The 21,899-nt window shown below is 35.5% G+C and overlaps 3 protein-coding genes across 4 annotated transcripts; 1 reads left to right on the top strand and 2 right to left on the bottom strand.

Moving 5' to 3' along the window:
• Positions 1 to 846: 846 nt before the first annotated feature.
• Positions 847 to 10,798, bottom strand: LOC128682083 (uncharacterized). 2 transcript variants are annotated; one of them, XM_053766570.1, is made up of 12 exons: positions 10,452 to 10,798; positions 9,581 to 9,682; positions 9,092 to 9,216; positions 8,480 to 8,613; positions 7,965 to 8,086; positions 7,372 to 7,478; positions 6,547 to 6,663; positions 6,005 to 6,144; positions 5,289 to 5,385; positions 3,941 to 4,297; positions 3,121 to 3,235; positions 847 to 2,928 (listed from the first exon to the last, which is right to left on the bottom strand). In XM_053766570.1, the coding sequence occupies exons 1-12, from the start codon at positions 10,608 to 10,610 to the stop codon at positions 1,789 to 1,791; spliced, it is 2,715 nt and encodes a 904-aa protein (XP_053622545.1). In that variant the 5' UTR covers positions 10,611 to 10,798; the 3' UTR covers positions 847 to 1,788. The 2 variants fall into 2 exon arrangements, with proteins under 2 accessions (XP_053622545.1, XP_064293001.1); XM_064436931.1 differs by having other exon boundaries at positions 6,005 to 6,141.
• A 499-nt stretch (positions 10,799 to 11,297) lies between these two features.
• On the top strand, positions 11,298 to 19,146 carry LOC128682081 (uncharacterized). The gene is made up of 5 exons (XM_053766565.2): positions 11,298 to 11,962; positions 12,488 to 12,673; positions 13,138 to 13,298; positions 14,161 to 14,410; positions 17,338 to 19,146. Exons 1-5 carry the CDS (start codon positions 11,793 to 11,795, stop codon positions 17,369 to 17,371), a joined length of 801 nt encoding a protein of 266 aa, XP_053622540.1. The 5' UTR covers positions 11,298 to 11,792; the 3' UTR covers positions 17,372 to 19,146.
• Positions 14,734 to 15,951, bottom strand: LOC128682082 (uncharacterized). Its single transcript, XM_053766566.1, has 2 exons — positions 15,677 to 15,951; positions 14,734 to 15,320 (listed from the first exon to the last, which is right to left on the bottom strand). Exons 1-2 carry the CDS (start codon positions 15,879 to 15,881, stop codon positions 14,755 to 14,757), a joined length of 771 nt encoding a protein of 256 aa, XP_053622541.1. The 5' UTR covers positions 15,882 to 15,951; the 3' UTR covers positions 14,734 to 14,754.
• Positions 19,147 to 21,899: the final 2,753 nt, after the last annotated feature.

Raw genomic sequence — 21,899 nt, 5'->3', positions numbered from 1 at the left:
TTTTTACCAAAAATACCTTCTACGCAATCGTGGTGCGAGTTTAAAGGATAAAGGAAGGATTTAGTGGATTATCCTGAAAAATAATAACACTATTTTGGGTTATGTTCGGCATTATTTAGTCAACTGTGGTCATAAACTGAAATAAAATAAGATAAAATGATTTTGACTGAAGATCTTACCTGAATGAAGTCCATATTTTAATAAATCTTCACGTGTGAAGTGTTCCGAGCTTTTTTTCGACCGTTTACTGGCTCTAAAATTTTACAGCGTGAGGCGTATCCCATAGTTTTCGAGGTTTTCTATCTTATGGAAAACTACTTTTCCCAATATTTCAGCACCCGAATATGCTACATTGTTGTATATTTTCACAAACGAATGCTTACATAATGGAAGGATTAATAAAGTATTGTAAAATAAACGTTTTAATCGACATAGCAAAAGGCGGCAAAACTTTTGTGTACTCTGGCGGGATAAATGTGCAGTAATACTCCCTATGGAGTATTTGGTGTTGTAATAATTTAGTAAGTACTTGGAGTACCTACTAATTCCATGCAATTTTGATTATTATGTGTACACGTCATAGCTAGTGTGCATGCGTACCTCCCGTAAAAAAATGTATATGGCTTTGGCATTCAATAATGAAAAATAACAGTCTCAGCCATGGATTTATATTTATTTAACCGAGTACCTACAATTCCATGGTCTCAGCCCCACCACAGGTTTTAAGTAATAACCAAGTACCTAGGTAGGTAGTGATTTAATACTTCCAGTAGCCCGAGGCGTATCGTCAACAACTTATGTTAAGAGAAATGGCAACAAGGCAATAAGACATAAAAAAAACAACAATTTCATTGTGATGCTTTATTTAACTTACATAATAACTCTTAACATAAAATTAACAATACATACAAAAAGTAATATTCTGTAACATTATGCATTTGCGAATAGTATAGCAGTGACGACAACCTACCAATAAAAAATAGTTAACATTTCTGCATGAAAAAGTATACAGTAAAATACTTTATATCGACAGGTAAAGTAGAAAGTGTATAATGTATGATTTATTTTTGTTAAAATATGTGTTTCAAATTAAGACTTGTGAAATATAAACTTGTGAATTATGATAAGTATTACTAGTAGCTATAGACACCGTATTCTTAATATGTCATAACTTATATATAAACACTAGTACATAGATTTAAAATATTGAACATGATGTAATGTTATTGAAAAACTACTAAATTAGTAGATAACCAAAAAGTGCTGGCAAACATGGCGCGAAATTCAAAAAGATGATAAAAATCTAAAAGTTCTGAAAACAGTTCAAAAACATTTCCTTTACATTTTACAACTTGAATAAATTGTATAAATGTAATTTATATGTAACAAAATACCTATACACATACAAAGTGATATGACACGATACCTTGGATAGATCCTATGTTCAAGTAACATTAAGTAGTATTAACACTTATAAAAAGTAGTCATTGGTCGCGTCCAGTATAACAAACACAGAAACGTCCTTACGAGTTTTTAGTAGTGTTTATTAAAATGAAACCATGGAACTAAAGTAGGTACTCTACAAAGTACTTATTAAATACATGCATGAAACAATTTATTATTTATTTTCATTTTGTTGATCTATGATTGAAACAGTTGAAACTTCTCATAAAGGATCCACCTCGGGGCCCGTATCTTACCTCTTGGTATTATAGATGTTTTGCAACTCCCTAACAAAAGGAACAAGGCTGATGATTTTCATATCACACATAGTTTTTTGGATACTTTTTATTCCTGTTTGGGGAGTTTAACTTTGAAGAAACTCTGTATCGACGTCTGTTTCAAATTATCCGGAGATTTCTCTTGTTTCACATACTTCCTTTTCATGGGACTAACATCGTATTTAGGATTTTCCAACATAGCATCTGCATATTTCAAAACATATTGCTTCAATTTCGGACTTGCTTGTTTATGTTTCGATTCTGTAATCTTCACTTGCAATCTTTCCTTTTTCCACTGAATTTTCACTTTTATTTCTTTATCTTTTATAGAGACTTTTGTTTTTTTCTTCTTTCTTTTGCCTTGCACGGAGAGTTTCAAATTGTCTTGAGCGTTTGTCACTTCAATATCTGTACTAGTTTTAATATGTTTCTTATTATTTTTCTTCATTCGTACTTTATCATTCGAGCTCATTTTCCGCTTCTTTTTAGGAACATTTTCACAATTTTCTCTAGATCTTTTCCTCTCATTGGACGCTTCCACGGCAAAATCTATAGCAGTCTTAATCGTCGATCGTTTTTCAGGTGTTTCATTATGATTATGCCTGAAGTTGCATTTGAAATCCCTGCACACTTCAGACAAATACCTATTTTTAAAACATTCCGCATCAAAACCACCCTTATCTTTTTCTAGAGTCTCTTTGTTTATAGGGCTATATTTTAAAGCGCATTTTTTACTTGTTACCGGACTTTTGATGTCCAAATTCTTGATAAAATCATTGTTTTCACACATGTCCTCCATTTTCATAACTTTGACTTTGACTACCTCGTCATTTTCGGATATTTCCAGGCTGGAGTCTTTTTGTATGTCGACGGTTTTGAGTTTAGGCGTTTCGAAGATTGGCAGGTAGTCGTTGCTGTCGTCTGCGATAAATTCTGGAGGCAATCTGAAAGTGGAACTAGACGATTCATCATCGGACGCAATTTCGGGATTTACCTCAAAGTTATCATCATTATTCGGTGTATCACTACAGTAATCTGTTTTACGTGGAGTTCTGTTTTCGAAGTCATGATTTTCCATTTTTTTCGGAGTCACCTTAGGGGATTTGAACGGACTGTGAGTTTCACATTTTGTGGGTTTTTTAGGCGTGTGTACTGGAGACTTGTATGGACTGTTCATGATTCCCTTCGATCTTCTTATTATGTTATCCTGTAACAAGAATGTGGCATGAAAACAAATTTGATGTTGACGTATGTAGTAACTTCATACAATTTCTACGTTCTTCAACGTTAATACGACGACGGATGTCAACGTGACGCCACTGTGTCTATAGTTTTCTCTGTCTACGAGAATGTGTTTACCCCACAGATTTAAGTAATGTTTTAATATCCGTGGTTTTACCTCCAATGCAACTGGTGTGTCCGCCAAACATTTCTTTGGCGAAGGCCACTCTATGGCTGGCATACTCCTCGCGTTCTCTTTGACAAAGTTGTTCACTATGTTGTCCAGTAAGTTGCTGAAAAGAGAAATATATTTTCAGGGTTCCGTCCCTCAAAAGATGAAGGAATACTTATAGGATAACTGTTAATATAGATTAACCTATAATAATAATATGCAGACGCGAATATACGTACATTGCGTCGTTTGTATGGGAGCTTTTATTTACAGCAAGTATGACCAGTAATGTACAGTAGGGGGCAGACAAACCTGCCCCCCTGTGGTAGTAGTTAATACGACTACTTCAAAACCTCGTAACTTGGCCAACTGTTTCTGATAGTGTATGTACATGGTGTTAAAAAATACGTACCTATACATATACATACGGTCATCCGTATGATCTTAATGGCGCAGTGGTTAGCGCGCTCGGCCTGTGACAGTGGCGTTAAGACACTCCCACAATTGTCGTTTTTTGGATAGGTGACCAAAATTATCTTCAGCTCCAGAGACAAGATACTTTATCTTAACACAAGGTACTATATTTTAGCACTTCGTATTAGGTACTAGCTGCGCCCCGAGGCTTTGCTCCCGTTGGAATTTCGGGATAAAAATTAACCTATGCATTATTCCAGGTTATATTCTACCGGTGTACCAAATTTCATAACAATCGGTCCAGTAGATTTTACGTGAAAGAGTAACAAACATCCTCACAAACATTGTAATATTAGTAGGATTTTGTAAACTCCTGTATAGCCGGCATAACAAATAACTGTAAACGACTCACTCCACAATCTTCCTCTTGACACTCATTGGTTTAGGCTTCCTGAACACTTCTTTCACTCGATCCACCAGTGAACTATCAACATTGTATGCTGATATCTTTTCATACAACTGTTGTATAACTTTACTCGGTGACAGCAACATATTTTGTATATCTTTCTCGTGTCCTGAAAGCTTGCTTTGTGATTTATCTTGTATTGGATGCTCTAAAATTTTTGTCGGTGACAGAATCCTGTTCTGAATGTCGTTTAATGTGGTTACGTTTGTTTGTTGACGTTTCGGCGTCTTCAAATTGAGATCTTCACGGCTTGTGGCCGATTCACTTTTAGTCATCAATATAGTAGCTTTTGATGTACTTGCGCTGAAATAAAATAAACATTTAAAACAAATGACTAAATTATTAATAAATGCGAAAATCTGTCAGTCATGCTTTCATCGCTACACTTCTGGGTCGATTTTGATGAAATTTGCAATAGATTCATCAAATAAACCATACTTTAAGCTAAAGTTTGTTTTGTCTCTTTCTGTCAATGGCAAATATTATAAAGTGCGAGAGTGATAAAATATATTTTAGTTTAAACACTCTGTCTCATCACTCTTCGGGTGTTCCCCGTTTCATTCGGAGCTGTGGTGCCCCAAAGCCCAGGGTTAGCGTAAAAAAAAAAGCCATTAAATTTGCATGATTTGGCTATGATTTTACAATCGGCCACCCGCCTGACGTCAAATCTCTTTGGATGTGAAGACACATACAGTACACGCCTCTAGACTCCTCGTACGACATTTACAAGTGCATCGACGACCTCGATGGCGCAGTGGTAAAGTGCTTGTCTCAGAACCGAGTTCGATCCCCGGTCGGGTCATGATGGAAAATGATATTTTTCTGATTGGTCCGGGTCTTGGATGTTTATCTATACATATATGTATTTATTATAAAATATGGTATCGTTGAGTTAGTATCCCATAACACAAGTCTCGACCTTACTTTGGGGCTAACTCAATCTGTCTGATTTGTCCTAATATTTATTTGGTGTGGTCAGGACTTATGTGTCCTAGAATTTGCCAAACCACTACATAGTTTAAGATAAATGAATAAACAAAGTTGCTTTCCGCATATGGTATGGCTAGATCATTAACTACGAAACGGATTTTGATGCGGGATTTTTTAATTATACTTTGTGATTGAAGAGGCAGCTGATTTAGTTGTATATATCACCCCCACAGCTATCCTCACCTTTTCCTCACCCCCACAGTTATCTTCATCGTCCGGCGCGTCACTACAGTACTTTACGTGGAGTTCTGTTTTCTATAATTTACAATGTTTTTAACTAATAATTAATAAACGGTGTGAATACCAGTTGTTAGCGGGCTTGGTCCTGCGCAGCGACATCCGCGGCGGCATGATGGGTCGCCGCTCCGCCACGCTCGCCCGCTCTTGCTCCTTCACTATCTCTGGAAATTTATTCAATACTAAAATATTATAAAGAGAAAAGATTTGTATTTTTGTTTGTAATGGAAAAACTCAAAAACTATTAAACCAATTTTGATGTAGTTTGGCACAGAGATAGACGAAACCTTCAGGAGTGATATAGGCTTATTTTATTATGGTTTTACCCGAGCGAAGCCGGAGCGAGCCGCTAGTTCGATATATAGGTATTCCATTAAGTATTTATTTATTTACTAGCTGCACACGAGTATATCAATTACGCTCATGCATAGTTCATCGACCACCACTTGCTTACGGTAAAGGAAAACATCGTGAGGAAACTTGTACACTGATTGATTATTAACTTGTATGTGAAACCAACCACTCCATTAATAGTGCCAAGAAAGTGTGTGTTTCATACCACGTAATGACCACGGCCCTCAGCCATGTGGAAATACGACTATGAACGAATGTTTGAGGCGGGTAATCTCCGAGACTACCGAACCGATTTCAAAATATATTTTATCTCAAAATTGCCACGGGAGCGAAGCCTCAGGCAACATCTAGTAAGGTATAATCAAGAGATTAATAAATAGTTCCCTACGTTTGTTTACACAAAGTAGAATATGGTAGAGTGGTCCTCACCGGCCTCCAGCGCATCAGCCAAGACGTCGAGGTCAGCGACCCCGCGGCAGAGCGCGCACAGCCGCCGCGCGCGCCGCAGACACCGCGCATGCGCGCCGCCGCCGCCGCACGCCAGGCACAGCTGCAACTCCCACATGCTGCTAATATCATTACATACATATACCCGACTGCAGAGGATGGCTATTGTTTTTCGCGCGTTTATCTTGTATGTCTATACTAGCATACTACTACTAATATCCTATACTCACACAAAATCTATTGGACCGATATTTTAAAATTTGTCACACGGATAGAATGTAACCAGGAATACATTGTACACTTTTTGACCCGAAATTCCCACGAGAGCGCAGCTAGTAATGACCATCTTAATTTTAGGTTCGTGACATGAAATTTCATTCTTATATAATAACTATCTGTTGTATTCTACCCGTGTACCAAATTTCATAACAATACGTGCAATAGACTTTGCGTGAAAGAGTAACAAACATACACACACACATACACACATTCTCACAAAACTTGCGCATTTATAATATCCTTACCCCGACTCTGAATCATATTCCCTGCCCTCGGGACAGCAGCAGTCCTCGACGGTGCACCGCAGCGGCCTCTCGTAGATATCTGCGAAGGCGTTCTGTTCCAACTCCCACGCTGCATCTCTGAAAATTATATTTATTTATTTTATTTCACCTTACAACCACGTAACATAAAAAACGTGGAAATGTCACAAGACAAATACATGTACATATATATATATATATATACATCAAACGGTAAAATAAATATATACTACAATTAAACATAAGATTTGAAACTTCAACCTGAAAGTATCCCAAATGAAACGGACTGATAAACTACAATATTTGTTTTATTGACCGAGCGAGCCTCACATTCTACTTGGGGCAAAAATACACTTTTTGAACGTATGTATGTTTGTTTGTTTGTAACGCGATAACTTTCGAACCGTTGGGTCAGATTTTGATGAAATTTAAAAGGTATGTAGAATATGCCAATATAATTTTTAAGTTCGTGGGGCATCAAAATCGGTTCAGTAGTTTTTGAAATATTCACAATTCTGTAAAAAAATATTGTCTTCGCGAGGTCTAAGTTCGCGGCGAACAGCTAGCCATAGTACTATGTATTGTGTCTTTGCTTGCTTACAGCAATAAATAGCAAAAAAAAATAATAGAAAATCATGTCATCACGTCGGATCATGAACGACAACTCCACAGACAGCCGCGTGCCGGCAGCCAATCACAGCACGGCATTAGTGTTGTTATCGCCCCGTAGAGATGGAACATGTAATATATATTGTATTTTTTCGATTTTCTCGTCTAACAATAAGTATAAGGATATAGTAGACATACCTGTCCGGCACGTAGTATCCCTGGCTGACGAGCGCATCGTAGAACTGATCCCGGTCGTTACACAGCGGACACTTCAGGTAATGCATGCCCGCGCTCAGCGCCATCCGCTGCGGAATACATTAATCCCAACTGATATTATACATGCGAAAGTAAATTTGTTTGTTACCACTTCACGCTCTATCTACTTAACCCATCTTCTTGAAATATTGCATATATGTAGTTTGAAATATGATAGGGACATAGGGTACCTTTCATCCCGGAAAAATAACTGCTCCCGTGAGAAATCACGCAAGCGAAGCCAGTTTTTATTATAAAGATTTTTGTAAAAAAAAAATCTTAATTAAACTACTACCTCCTTCCGGTGAAAGAAAACATCGTGATTCCCGTAGAAGTTATTTATAATTTATTTATTTATACACACAACTATCATTACAGGAAACCTTATGCGATAGTGATGTCTTAAAACTACTCGTAAATTATTTTAACTACTTGGTCAAAAACACTCAATGGCGCTTTATAAAGTAGACAGGTGGAGCGTTACAGCCGCGGGGTGCAACTAGTATATGAAGATATTATGCACTGTAGTGTAGTACCTGCATGCAAGCCCTGTGGAACCAGGCGTCGCGCGCGCAGCACGGCGGCCAGAAGGTCTGCGGCGTCGCGAACCCGCGCACTCGCTCGTAGCAGATCACACACACGCACTCGCTATCACTATCTGCTAACACACAGCATCTGTGACCAGCCGCTCGGATAGAAACATAACACTTAAACCTTCTTCGGTAATCACACTATCTATTGGTGAAAAACGCATGAAAATCCGTGCAGTAGTTTTTGAGTTTATACATAAAAATAGATAAATATGGACGAATCACACAGATTGAGTTGGCCCCAAAGTAAGTTGGAGACATAGGTTACTAACTCAACAATACTATATTTTCCACTAATTTCCATGTTGTGCTGACCATCAAATTCAAAATTATTCAATTTAGGATGACATACATCACTAATCCGATCGAACCTGGGACCTCCATTGTAGCAGTCCAGAGTGATGACCATTATGTCACAGAAGTCGTCAACTAAATATGTTAGAATAAGAAAGTTAAGTTACCACTAGGATCCTCAACGGCCACGCCTGCTTTCACGAGCGCCAGTCGCTTCCTCTCCGCTTGCATCCTGACTTTAGCTTTGACCAAGACATCATCTGCTATCTTCTGTTTGGGCGTGTGGCTCTGACAGAATGACCTGTAAAAAAAATTATTTATTACTAGCTGCGCCCTGGGGCTTTACTCCCGTGGGAATTTCGGGATAAAAAGTACCCTATGTGTTATTCCAGGTTATGTTCTATTAAATCTATTCAATTTCATAACAATCGGTCCCGTAGATTTTGCGTGAAAGAGTAAGAAACAAATACATACATCCTCACAAACTTTCGCATTTACGTTATTCATCATCATTATAATTTCCCACTATATGTGTCGCTTCCCACTGTCTGTCCTTAATCTAACAGTTTGTTACGTAATGTATATCTTATCTTTAAAACTATGCAACACACTTTGATGCGGTTTTTTTAATAGATAGTGTGTTCATTGTACAATTAATATGGTTTTACCTGAACGCGAAGTCGGGACATGCCACTTGTTTTAATAACCAGATTTTAATGCCGAAACCAAAAGTTAATATTCAAGTTAATATTTGGACACTAAAATGTTTAGGTACATACTTGTAAGATCCATAGAAGAGGGACACAGCATCCTTCTCCCTCCCGCACGGCAGGTGGAACTGTTTGCGGCACTGCGCCACACAGCAGCCTAGTGTGGCACCCTCTTTGTTGCAGTATGAACATTTCTGGAGAGTAATGATATAATTTAATATCCTTACAAATTATAAAAGGAGTCCCCCTGTCGCATTTGTCTGTCTGTATTAATGTGATGGATTTTGTGTGTGAAATAAAAGGTACCAAGTTCAAGTAATAAAGAAAAATATTGAGGAAATTTGCACTATCCCACTCATCTCTGCATGTTCTTGGCTGCATTAATAAAAACCTTAAAATTTTGAAGATTCAGCTGTAATATGATATGATTTTACATCCAGCTGCCCGCGTGACATCAACTCTCAATGGGAATGCTATTGATGCCTATCAGCTGCCTAGACTATATGTCTCTTAGTCACCTCATATAACAAAATATACTATGTGAAATATACTACTTACATGCTTCTTACTTCTTTTGATCTCAGCCAAGATATCCGGGTAGAGGAACCCAAACAGTCCATCTTTATCCCTCCCATTCTGCACCATACAGCAGGATAACAACTGAAATATTTCATCTGTTGAATCAAGCTCTTATCGACATCAACTCTCACACAAGTGGATTTCCAGTTTCATTTGCCTTTTGAGCATTGGAGCCCAGTTTTTGCTTTCCTACTTTTCTACGTCTGAGTGGTGGTAAATAATAAATAAATAAATAAATATGGACAAATCACTAATATTATAAATGTTTGTTAGTAAATCATACCAAATTTAAAAAACGCATAATATTTACAAAATGACAAAAAATTATAACACTAACTTTTGCCCAGGGCACGCACACATATTTTTCCGAGGTGAAAGGTACCCCATGTTCATCTCCATACTTCAAACTACATGTATGCAAAATTTCAAGAAGTTTGGTGGAGTAGATAGAGCGTTAAGAGGTAACAAAAATAAATACTTATAGTAAAATAATAAAAAAAATACCTATTAGGAAGCTTAGGTAGGTTTTTATTTTTATTTATTGTATTTATGAAAATACAATTCCATTTATTATATAGTAGTAAGTTTGTGAGGATGTAAGTATGTTTGATCTCTTTCACGTAAAAATAAAAAAAATAGAATAAGTTTGGATAATAAATAAATAAAATCTATTGGACGGATTACATAAGTACTTTGATATACGGGTAAAATATAACCTGAAATAACACATAGGGTACTTTTTATCCCGAAATTTCCATGGGAGCGAAGCCCCAGGGCGCATCTAGTATTACAATAATTCGTTCGCTTGCTTGGAATAGTAAATTGGTTGTGAGGTTATTAGTTCACTTACAACGCAAAAGTAGTGGCATTTTATGCTGCCAATGGCATATAGTTTGCCATATATCAATTCGTCATCCACATCTCGCTGGCAAAACGCGCAAGGCCCTTCTTCTTCGGTCACAAGTTTCGCTACAAGTTTACATTTTGATACACCTTTTTTCATAGACATATTGACTGCACTTTTGATGACTTAAATCACATAATCACGGACAAAGCATTGTACATTACTTAATATAGTCTACAACATGTTTTATAAATACACCATTCAGCAGAAATAACATCACTAATTCATTCGGAACACAACCAAATGAAATAAATAAAACAAAAAATGGCGATGCATTTGGCGGGAAATCAAAACATTGTTGGGTGTTGCTATTATTTTCAAAAGTGAATTTAATCTAATTTAGAAGTTTTACACTAATTTTATTTTATATATCAGTAAAGAAAATAAACCGTTTACCTAGATATAAGTCATACAAGGAGACTCAATAGACTATGTACCTTTTTTCCTTACCTAAAATAGATGTGCTTTATTTTATTTTCTTGATGAATTTTATTAAAAAGGTTTGACGTTTTCCAATATGGCAATAAGATTCTTAGCAAAGGAAATTCATTACCAGTATATATTTTAATTTCCATATTTTTCTTGTGTTTATAAAAATTGTCCATATATATTTTTATGTTATTTTACAAAACTATGTTTAAATGCATTTTTATACATTTTTATTCTATAGTAATGTATAGAATAAAAATGTTAATAAAATATTTTCTAAATCACTTTCAAGTTGTCTATGGAAGTAATATTTTTAAATTATTTATTTTATGAGCAATTAATGAAGCAACACTAATTGAAAATGTCAAAAAATCCAAAAAAGCCGCAAAGGCAACAATAGTTTTAATTTATTTTTATTGTTATTTGTTTAATTATTGTTGAAAACATTTATAGAGAGCGTGCTACAACCGCAATTTAGTCTAGTCCTAGTTATAGCTAAGTAATTCACCCGCAATCCAAAGCCTTGACTTTTATTGTGCCATAAAATTGTTGATTGACGATCCTTTGTTTGGAAATAGTTGTTTCTGCAGTGTTTCGCCGTAGTCACGGGGTTAAAACAAGTGTGATTTGTGAATTCATTAAATAATTTGGATAATCAAGCGTGTAATTGAATCATTTGAGGCTAGGAACTAAGTTTTCTGGGCTTATTCATATTGGTATTTCGCAACCATACTACTCGACTACATTGCCATTGCGGACATGGCTATATTGCTTAACAGCCGTCTACAATTAGTAGCGACGCCGCATGGCGGGAAAGTGACGATAAAAAACTAATAAAATTATGTAAAAAACGATAAAATGTCGACAATAGAAAAACCACATAATGTTTGGTCTGTGTGCACTGAGGGGGTGAATTCTAAACATGAAAAATGTCGGAACATAACTGAAGAGATATATAAGAGGATTAATATTACATTTCAAATCAAGAAGCTTGAGACTGCTGTACAAAGTGATATCTCGGACCAGAGGTACCTATTAAAAAAGTTATTTCATATTGAGCCTTGTTTGATATAAATTTACAATATAAGGATTTCATGATACATGTTTTGTCACAGCATCATTCATTTTATATAGGTATTTATTACGAAGACATTAGTAATTCTATTCAGATTCTTATTAGATTTTTATGGTTATTATTGTCATTTAATGTTAGAACTGGAGCTTAAAATCAACAATATAATATGCTAACGGCATCTCTCTATGGATAGTAGAAGTAAATGAAGGTAAATGGCTTTCTGATTTCAAAATCTCGATTTCACCATTAGCCCTGCTACCAAGCTAAAAATGGCTGTCAAACATTAGTTTGACCTGTCTACTGTCCAATAAAGGATGATATAATATGGTTCCACTCTATCTGTATATTTTTAAACATGTATACATATACATATAATACATAATTGACCTTTGCCAATGCAATATATGGACAATAAAATTAAATTGCACAATAAGTATCTTATAGTTTATACAGCAAAAGTGTTTTTCTCTCCATCCAGCGACCAAATAGACAGCAACGAACTTAGCAACGAAACGGACCTGTTTGCGTGCGACAAGAGCTCCATATCCAGCACTGATGTGGAGCAGGACCGGTCCATGGAGCGGGTGGAGAAGTACATAAATATCAATAACAATGAGGAGCCGAGCAAGAAGCCCCCTGTTGTCCAAAAGAGGCCTAAGAAAAGGTTAAGTTTCATTTCATTCATAGGATATCATGCAGCGGGGTCCATTGTGGTAGTACTTGATATCTTTAGCTCTTTAATATTGTGCTCTTTGAGAATACTAGCTCTTGTTGGCGATTAGTGCGCAAACAAATTTTTTACAAAAACATAATTTTTGCCACAAGCTTTTATTGGTGTCGGAGAGATCCGCATTGCATTCAATACTTTAAAAAACTTGTCTATGTTGCAAACTGTTGAGCACTCATTAGGAGCCGATTGTGTGCACCATCAGGTCATTATTATCATTTATCTTCTAAGATTTGATTACAGACAGGCAATCATTGAGACATGTGAAACTAAAGCTTTTCTTTAGTTATACTTAAAATCAATTTATAAAATTATAGTTTGTCCTAATCTAAGAAGTCAACATGATGGGATGTGCTAGGGTAATTTAAAGACAAAGTCTTTAATATTCCAACCCCTTCCAGATTCAGGAAGCGAGTGAAGAAGCGGCAGGCGACCGCCGCACGGGAGTCCGACGGCTCCAGCGATGAGGCCGTGCCTCTCAGTCGCATGGTGGACATCGATTCTAAGGCAGACGACGAGGCTGGCGTTATGGGGGTGCCTAATATTATTATTGTCACTAAAGGTTAGTACCAACAGGAAATTAGCATTTCGGAAACACTCAGAAAATCTCTTTTTTATACTGCTTTCTTTGAGTGTGTTGCTTTTTGCAAACAGAAATAGATTTAGGAAGCAATTGAGAAACAACTTATTTTCCTATTATATTATAAATGCGAAAGTAAGTTTGTTTGTTACCTCTTCACACTCTTATCTGCTCAACCAATCTTCTTGAATATTTGCATACATATAGTTTGAAGTATGGAGAAGGACATAGGGTACATTTCGTCCCGGAAAAATAACAGTTCCCATGGGAAAACGCGGACGAAGCCCAGGGCAAAACTAGTTATGAATCAGAGATAAGAATCATGTTGGCTAGAAGTGTAGAAGACTATAGATTTGACATAATATTTTTCATACAAGAAAGAACCATCTTGCTGCTTTGTATGAGATGGGCTGAAAATGTTGTATGGAAATATTATATCTAATTTGGCTACTCTAGCTTGTTGTCTCTAGTTTTTCTTGTGGCTGGAAGTTAAGCCGCTATTGGTCTATATGTTGACAAGTAAATTGTTTTGATCTTTCATCCATACTAATATAATATTATAAAGAAAAAATATTTGTATTTTTGTTTGTAATGAATAAACTAAAAAACTACTGGACCGATTTTGATGAAATTTGGCACAGAGATAGACGAAAAGTTCAGGAGTAACACAGGCTACTTTTTATGGTTTTACCCAAGCGAAGCCGTGGCGGGCCGTTAGTAAGCAATAAGATATTTGGTTTTATAATTTTAATAGTGCTTGTGTGTATTATGGTTCTGTTCCTCAAAGGGAAAAGAACGGAACCTTTAATTCAACATGACCACAAAAAAAACTCATTCCCCACAGATCTCAAAGCAGAAACGGTAAAAAAAGAAAAAGACTTTCCTTGCAAGAAGATAGCAACACCTAAGTTGGAGGTGGAAAGTGAGCCGAATATACAGCCGGTGGTAGTGTTGGAGACCATAGACAAGGAAACAACCATAAACAAGCAATGTCCGACCGCAGAGAAGCAATCGCCGACTAAAGTAATGCAGACGTGGGAATGGAAGTCTTGTACGATGTGCGGGACGTTGTTTCGAGGCGAGAGAGGTCTGAGGTATGTATTTGGAACCAAATTTTTTTTTTGTTGATCTATGCTGTGCTATGAAGTTTTGCAAAAAAATATCTATGGGAGTAGTCCTAGAGCGAAACCATAACGCTCTAGGACTACTCCCATTGATTTTTCGAGACAAAAGCTTTGACAGCATTGGCTACAACAGCATTCCCAGAGGAGGTTGACGTCAGACATGCAGGTAATAAAACCGCAATTGAAAGTAAATTAGAATGTCACAGACAAGAATGAAACTAGATATAGGGATGGTCAGAAAAGGGTTTCTTTTACAATTTCGAGGTATGGAAAGTAAAAATTATTACAAGTACTTATGTGTTTAAATAATTTTATTATTCATTAGAATGTCTACTTCTAATGCTCTGCAATAAGCTGATGACTCCTGATTGGAATTCCAACACTTCTCCTTCATCCAGGGTCGCTAAAGTAGGCTGGATACTCTTAAAAAAACATAGATGTCTGTCTTCAAAATCTGACAAGGGCACAAGTACCTCGTCATTCCTATTTTGATTGTATTCATTCAGTGATTTAAATCTTTTCCGTTTCAATCCTTTTTTATCTTGGTATCCATCATTGCTGTCCGACAGAGCGTCTGTGCTTATCCTTCTCTTTGGTTTTTGTCTCTTATCAAACAATTTACTGATATCTGGTTTTTCCTCAACTTCATCGGAATCATCGCTTTTCGTGTCGTCATCACTGTCTGGATATAGATACTCAACATTTTCATACTTTGTGTCATTTAAATACTCAGTTGAAGTATTAAATTGTGGGTTAATGACATCTTGTAGGAACAGCAATTTGTTGTGGAAACAATATGGACGGTAGCTGGGTTGCCCTTTTTTCAAGCTTCGCACCCAGCCGTCTCTTGTAACTGTCCATGCTCGGACAACAGCCATGTCTGTAAAGGAAAGTTCTAATTCTCAAATATGGAGTGCCCAAAATGCTATAAACTAATTTACTCTTGTAAAGGTTATTAAAGCAAAAAAAATTCGCTATAAACTATTGTCCTTTTCATCTGAGCGTCTTCTCGGTTGTTCTACCATAGAACATCTGAGACCAAGGTCCCCTTTCCGAATAACCTCACTTTTAATTTACGAAAACAATAATAACCATCAAAACAGTATATCCACAGGTATATAACGTTCTTGATAACAACTGAATTGTACACATAATAACTAAAGTAAGAAAAAAAGAGGGAAAACAATACATGTTATCGTTTTTCTAAATCTTGAATAGTTTTATGAAATTACTTACAATACTCGACTTTGTCCGAGTGATTGAGTTTTTCATCGTAATCATCGTTCAAGATGCTGCAAATTTCTCGCCACGCTTCGTTTCTTGCCGATTTTATTTTGTATAGTGGTGAATTTTTGTCCCATATCGCTGGTCGTTCGCGTACCAAATCTATGAGCTGTCCTCTGTCGATGGAAAATGTGGATACACGCTTGAGAGACGCCATTTTGACGTACGTTCCAATGCCGGATCAGCGCGGTCGTGCTGTGCTGTCTGGCTTCTTTCAGCTTGCTGTATGAAGGACGGGCAGGCTACTGACCTCGTATGGCCAGTGATGTGCGTAATATTTATCGATAATTCGATATAGATAATTATTCTTAAACCGGAATACATCGTAGGTGTACAGCTAAATTCGGCCTTCTTATGTATTTGAAATAATAAAGGCGTTCCTTTATCGAACGTTGTCATTGCAAATATATTGTCTGTTACGGCTTCGTCTTGCGTTAAATTGCAAATTATGTAAGGAACAAATGTTTGGCCTTCTGCATCCGCCTGGGCTTGCCTGGCTGACGGAATGCGCAAACCCAAGCAGCTGTGCTCTTTTGTTTGCTGCTTTATTGTCGTCAAAGATATGTATCATGCCAAAGACAGTGCGAAGTGGAGAGAGAGAAACCGGTTAAGGCTCAGAATTACTGAAATCGATATCGTAACTATCGATAGAGCTGCAACCTTACAACATCTCACTGCAAAATGGCGTCATCCGTATCTGACGTCTAACCTGACAGTTACCTATATTAATTTTTGCCTGACAGTGACAAGCTCTTGTTTTTTTAGTAGGTACGCGCCAAATTCAAACTTGCTTCCGAGTGCGAAGTGCGAATAATAGATAAAATTGAACTTGCCATCCCAGCTCCGTTTTACGCGCCATTTTTAAATCGTTTTATTTTTTAGTGTTTATGTATCTAGTGAGTTTCATCTACCTATATGTATATGTTTGAGGTATCATGAGATTAGATTCCTTACCCGGTTAAGTAACGTGTAGATAAGGTCGATTATTTATATTTAATCTGACATGATTTTACGACAACCTTACATACCCCTTTCCAAATCCACCTTTTTATTTTTGATAAGTCTTACTTAATGTTTAGTTAGTTTTGATAACGTACTCTGTTTTTTTTTACCTTGGGTTTTTTTTCATGGTTCTCAAACTTTTTTGTGGATGAATCTCTTATGGAAAGCTAAGCATTTGAATAATAAAAAAATGTAACAACTGCATTTTAATAAAGTTCTTAATGACAATTTTCGTTGACGAATGACGAATGTTTCTCAATGACGTTCTTAATGTCCGGTGAAGGAAACATCGTGAGAAAACCTGCACACTGGTTGATTATTATTAACTTGTGTGTCAAATGGAGAAGGCAGTGGCAAACCACTCTATTAATAATGCCAAGAAAGTTGTTGTGTGTGTTTCATTCCACGCAATGACCACAACCCTCAGCCATGAGGAATACGACTTTGAAGAAGAATGACATTTGAAAATGTTTTATATAATTTCAAATCTCCAACGCGTTCTCATGTTATAAGGTTACTAGGTACTTTGTTTATTCAAAATTACTTATATTTTCGTGGAGCCCCAACAGAAGCTTTGCCTTGCCTTTTCTAATATTTGTTTTTTTTTTCAGACGTCACATGGCAATGACGCACAAAATCTACTGAAAAGACCAAACCCCAACAGCGCGCATCCGGTATCGTCCGCCTGAAACCCGTTACAACTGGTAATATCTAAATAATGAATGAGTCCAGTGTGTTGTAGATAAATTTTATAATTTTGGTACCAAATTTGAATAAGAGTGGATGAATATAATAATGTGGATACTAGGAATTGTGTATATGTGCTAATTATCTTGGTATGCAATTTAAATTATCGAAAAACTTTAAAATAAAATCTTAATTTTCAGTTGAAAATCAATGGCTCGATTTTAGTTCCATCTCTCTCTCTCTCTTATCTAAGCGTATTTCCGGTTACTTCCACAGCCGTTGAGAGTCGAAGCTCAGGATTCGCTTTCCTTATTTGTCGTGTCCCAAAATATCGTCCCTAGTTGTTAGACCATTGTTTCGATTGATCATCGACTCAATTTTAGTTTCATGGTATAGGGGTAGATAGCCAAAAGTGGCGAAACTCGAAGGAGAATTTGATAAATCTCCAGATAATAGCGCTTTCCCTTGATTGACTTTTACAATCTGCGCGGGAGATGCAGATACATTTTATGGGAAATTAGGTTTTATTATTATTATATTAGCACTATCTGTTGCCTATATTTGACTTCGAGCCCTTAATCGATTACAAATTTCATCAAAACGTCAGCGCTTTTGCGTGACTTTCGAATTTAATTGATACCAAGTCGTTTTAAATTGATACCAAGACAATAGTAATTTGATGAGGCAGGGTCAACAATCTGTGATCGAAGGCATTATGTGATTGTAGGTTAGAATGAAAGACATGCCCTAGAAAAGTTATATTGACAGCTGTCAAAGGTTTAGTATTCGTATGGGAAATCGTCATCTGAGAATTTTTAATGCCGTAAGCCTTTTTTTATGAATAGGTCTTTGGGAAAAATTCAATTCATCCAATATTATTACACATTTTAACATGAAGTGAAAGAGATAGAAAGAATATTGTATTAGCATTTAAAAAAAATGGGATTTCGTCAAAAAATTCTACTAAACCGATTTTTTGACATCTGTCAAACTTTTCTATGGTGAGTGTAGACAAGAAGAACGTTTTTCGGCCGTTTTTGAGTACAAAAATCTATTTTAAAAAAATCTCTTTAAAATTAAATTTTACTCCTTTCGTAGGCTAAGATGTCTTATTCATAAAAAGTTGTAGCTTAAAACATATTTCAGTTAAAATATGTTTCATCCCGCTCTTTCCAGGTGAAAAAGTGAAAGAACGGATAGAGACAAAACATATTATACAATACTTTTTGAAAGTTTGTTAACTTTTGTGTATAAAATTGTTTTTTTGCTAAAGACGTACGTTGTTAAATTTTTGTCTGTGGTTAGAGTGTTGCAATATCGAAAGTTGTTTAATACCAGTAAGAGGTATCTTGTTTTTTTTTTGTGTTGTTTTAAATGTGGTGCTTCTAGTTATTTTAATCTAGTTATAGGAATATTTTAAACCTTTTTTCAAAAAAGATAAACCGCATTTTAATCGTATTAAAATATGTTATGTCAAAAATTAGTGTGAGATAAGGACAAAGCATATTTTTGTCTAAAATGGCGGATAGTTCTTTTAAGAATATGAGGATATATCTACAATTATATAAGTAAGTTATTTTTAATGTTGGTTCTAACATTAAGGTGGTTCACAAAGAGTGAGTATAATATATTTCGTCTATATTATGCTTTTCTTCTCTGTAAAGTAGTATTTTTCGATCGAAATCACTATACTTTATCTTAACATTTTTTTTTGTAATAATAAAAAAATCAAACCCCAACTTACATAGATTTATGTCGAAAATTAAAAATTATATATAATTAAAATTTTAATATTTCGTTTCTAACAAAAAAATCTGAAAATCCTATTATTTTTGGTACAGTATTTAAATTGGCAATAAGAAAAAAATATTGTCTATTTATTTAAAATTATTATACATAGCATTGCTATGAAATATAAAAAATATAATTTTAGCATAAAATGCTTTGCCTTGGATGCTACAAGCATTTTTCTTTATAAAACATAGCATTTTTATAGGGACAAGTGTTTAAAATAATATACTTATTTCAAAAATTCGTATGTCGCTTCGAAAATGCCTAAGACATCAAAAATGCACAACGTTAATATTCGTTTTCACTTCTGCCGGCGCTCCCGCAGTGCAACCCGTATTTTTTTATTGTTTTGTTTCTATTGTTTCTTGTCCCTATAAAAATCGCCATAGTCATTTTTAATTGCAAATACGCAATGCCATTAAAATTGGGCTAGTCATGTCGACGTTTGTTTCTTATGTTATATGGAGGTATATACCACGTAGGATGGTTCCTTAAAGACATACTTTTGTACATTGAATTATTATTATTGAAAATAAACCCTACAAGAACGGCCTCTATTGAACTACGATGATAAGTGGATATTTTACACACCTCTGTACATCCTATCCCCTCTGTACCCCACGGTCGTGATTCAGACATGTTTCATACATATTTTCGAGTGACAAAAGTTTTTTTTCACGACGTTTAAAAAGTTACGTATTGAAAAAAAGCACAAAACGACGTGATTTAAACTATGTATATTAATTGTTGTATACACCATCAATTTTTAATTATGGCAAAAAAAAATTAAAGGCTTAATATTAAAGACCCTATTAATAAATATGAGTAATCAAAATTTAATATTATCGTTAATCACCAAAGTTAATGAGGTTTGCGTTTATCCCAAAATATCAACGAATTTATGGACGTAGTTTGAAATAGTTTATCGTGTTCTCTCGCTCTCGCGTGCAATGATCCTGGCATAGGCAAAAAAAAAAAAAAGAATTGCCAGAATTTACAATGAAAATCGACTTTGTGTGAACCGCCGCATTGAACTTACCTTTACTATGAAGCGTAGTATTCAGGTGACACACTATAAGTATTATAACCAATTATTATAATATTATTTGGATAAATGTTGGATTTTGATTTTTTATGTTTTGACTATGCACATATTATCAGTACCTAATAGCTAATATATAAAATAATAGTTACTGATAGCCCCATTATATTTTTAGGTATAATTAAAAATTTATGGTGTACAACTAACTTTATCTATGCTTTGAATTTAGATTTATTTAAAAAAGTGTGTGAACTCCCGTTTGGCTGATGAATCTGTAAAAAAAAGCCACTATTTATTTATTGTCAACCAGAGGCCATACCACGAAACATAAAAAAACATAGTACACCTTTGCGTCGAAGCGTTCTTTTTTTTACTCGACACATCTCATAAGGGTAAAACGCGATACAGCGTGTGGTGTAACGTGGTACGTGTTTGTTATATTTCGTGGTAGGCCTTCTGATGCTGTTGACTGATCTCTCTCGTGTCATGGGTGTCTTCTGCAAACAAAGCGTGTTGCCATGTTTTTTTTTCTTTTTAATTTATAATGTATATGCTAAGTTATAATGGACCAGTGAACTTAAGTAATTAACTATTCTGAGTTTTGGAAAAGGTGTTTTAGATGCAACTACTCTCTCTTTTATCTAAGCGGTATCCTGGCTTCTTTCCAGCCGTAGAGCGTTGGAGCCATGGGACCGCTTAAAATCTATTGTGGTTAAATATCGACCTTATAGTTGATGCAATTTTGTTTTTGTTATGGAATTGATGTATTGTTTAAGTTATTCAATTAATATTAATAATTATTATAATTCGTTATACGAGAGCTGTCGCTTCAGTTATATGTTATATATTAATGTGCGAAAGAGACGTGACTATATACTATATACAGATGCCTATAGGTATTCCATTTTTTTAGCTGTCTCAATAAATGTACTAATTTTTGCATAGTATTAAATTACATATTTTTATTTATTTAATCGCACAATCAAACAAAAGTTACAATATATAGGGTGGGTTTCACCAGTCAACTTTGACGTTAACTGCAACCCTTACGCCGCCGTTCGTTTAGATAAAATGGTGTACCATCAGTTTTTTCTGCGCAGGTTAAAGTTAACGTCAAATTTGACTGCCGCAGCCGAATCTTAATAGCATAAAAGTTGTAAAATTTCACACATAATTAACATTTAAATAGGTACCTTTATTAAGCCTATATAAGCCATTGGATTGTAATGTGTTCAAAATTATTGTATTGTCCAAAAGATGTTAGCTATATATGTAACATTCCACGGGTAAGGGTACCTCAAAGTTCTTTTTGGTTAATTACGCATTTTGTAATCTACTGCTCAGAAACTATTCACAGCAGAAATAACAAATACCGTCGAGTTACTACTATGTTTTCGAGTGTTTTATTGCTAACACTGGTGTCAGATTTTATTTAAGTCGCCTAAAGGTATCTGACATGACTTTTACGACCACATTCTGGCGTAAACGTGGCCAATAGTCGCACACTAGTGAATTTAAACTGTCCACCGGTGTGCAGGTTTCCTCACGATGTTTTCCTTCACCGGAAGCAAGTGGTGGTCTATGAAAACTACTATACATGAGTCAGATCGGTATACTTACTCATGTGGTATATATTATCCGTGGAAGATAGTA

The sequence above is a fragment of the Plodia interpunctella genome, chromosome 29 (assembly GCF_027563975.2).
Source record: "Plodia interpunctella isolate USDA-ARS_2022_Savannah chromosome 29, ilPloInte3.2, whole genome shotgun sequence".
Taxonomy (NCBI): Eukaryota; Metazoa; Arthropoda; class Insecta; order Lepidoptera; family Pyralidae; genus Plodia; species Plodia interpunctella.
This window is presented reverse-complemented; position numbering and strand designations above follow the sequence as displayed.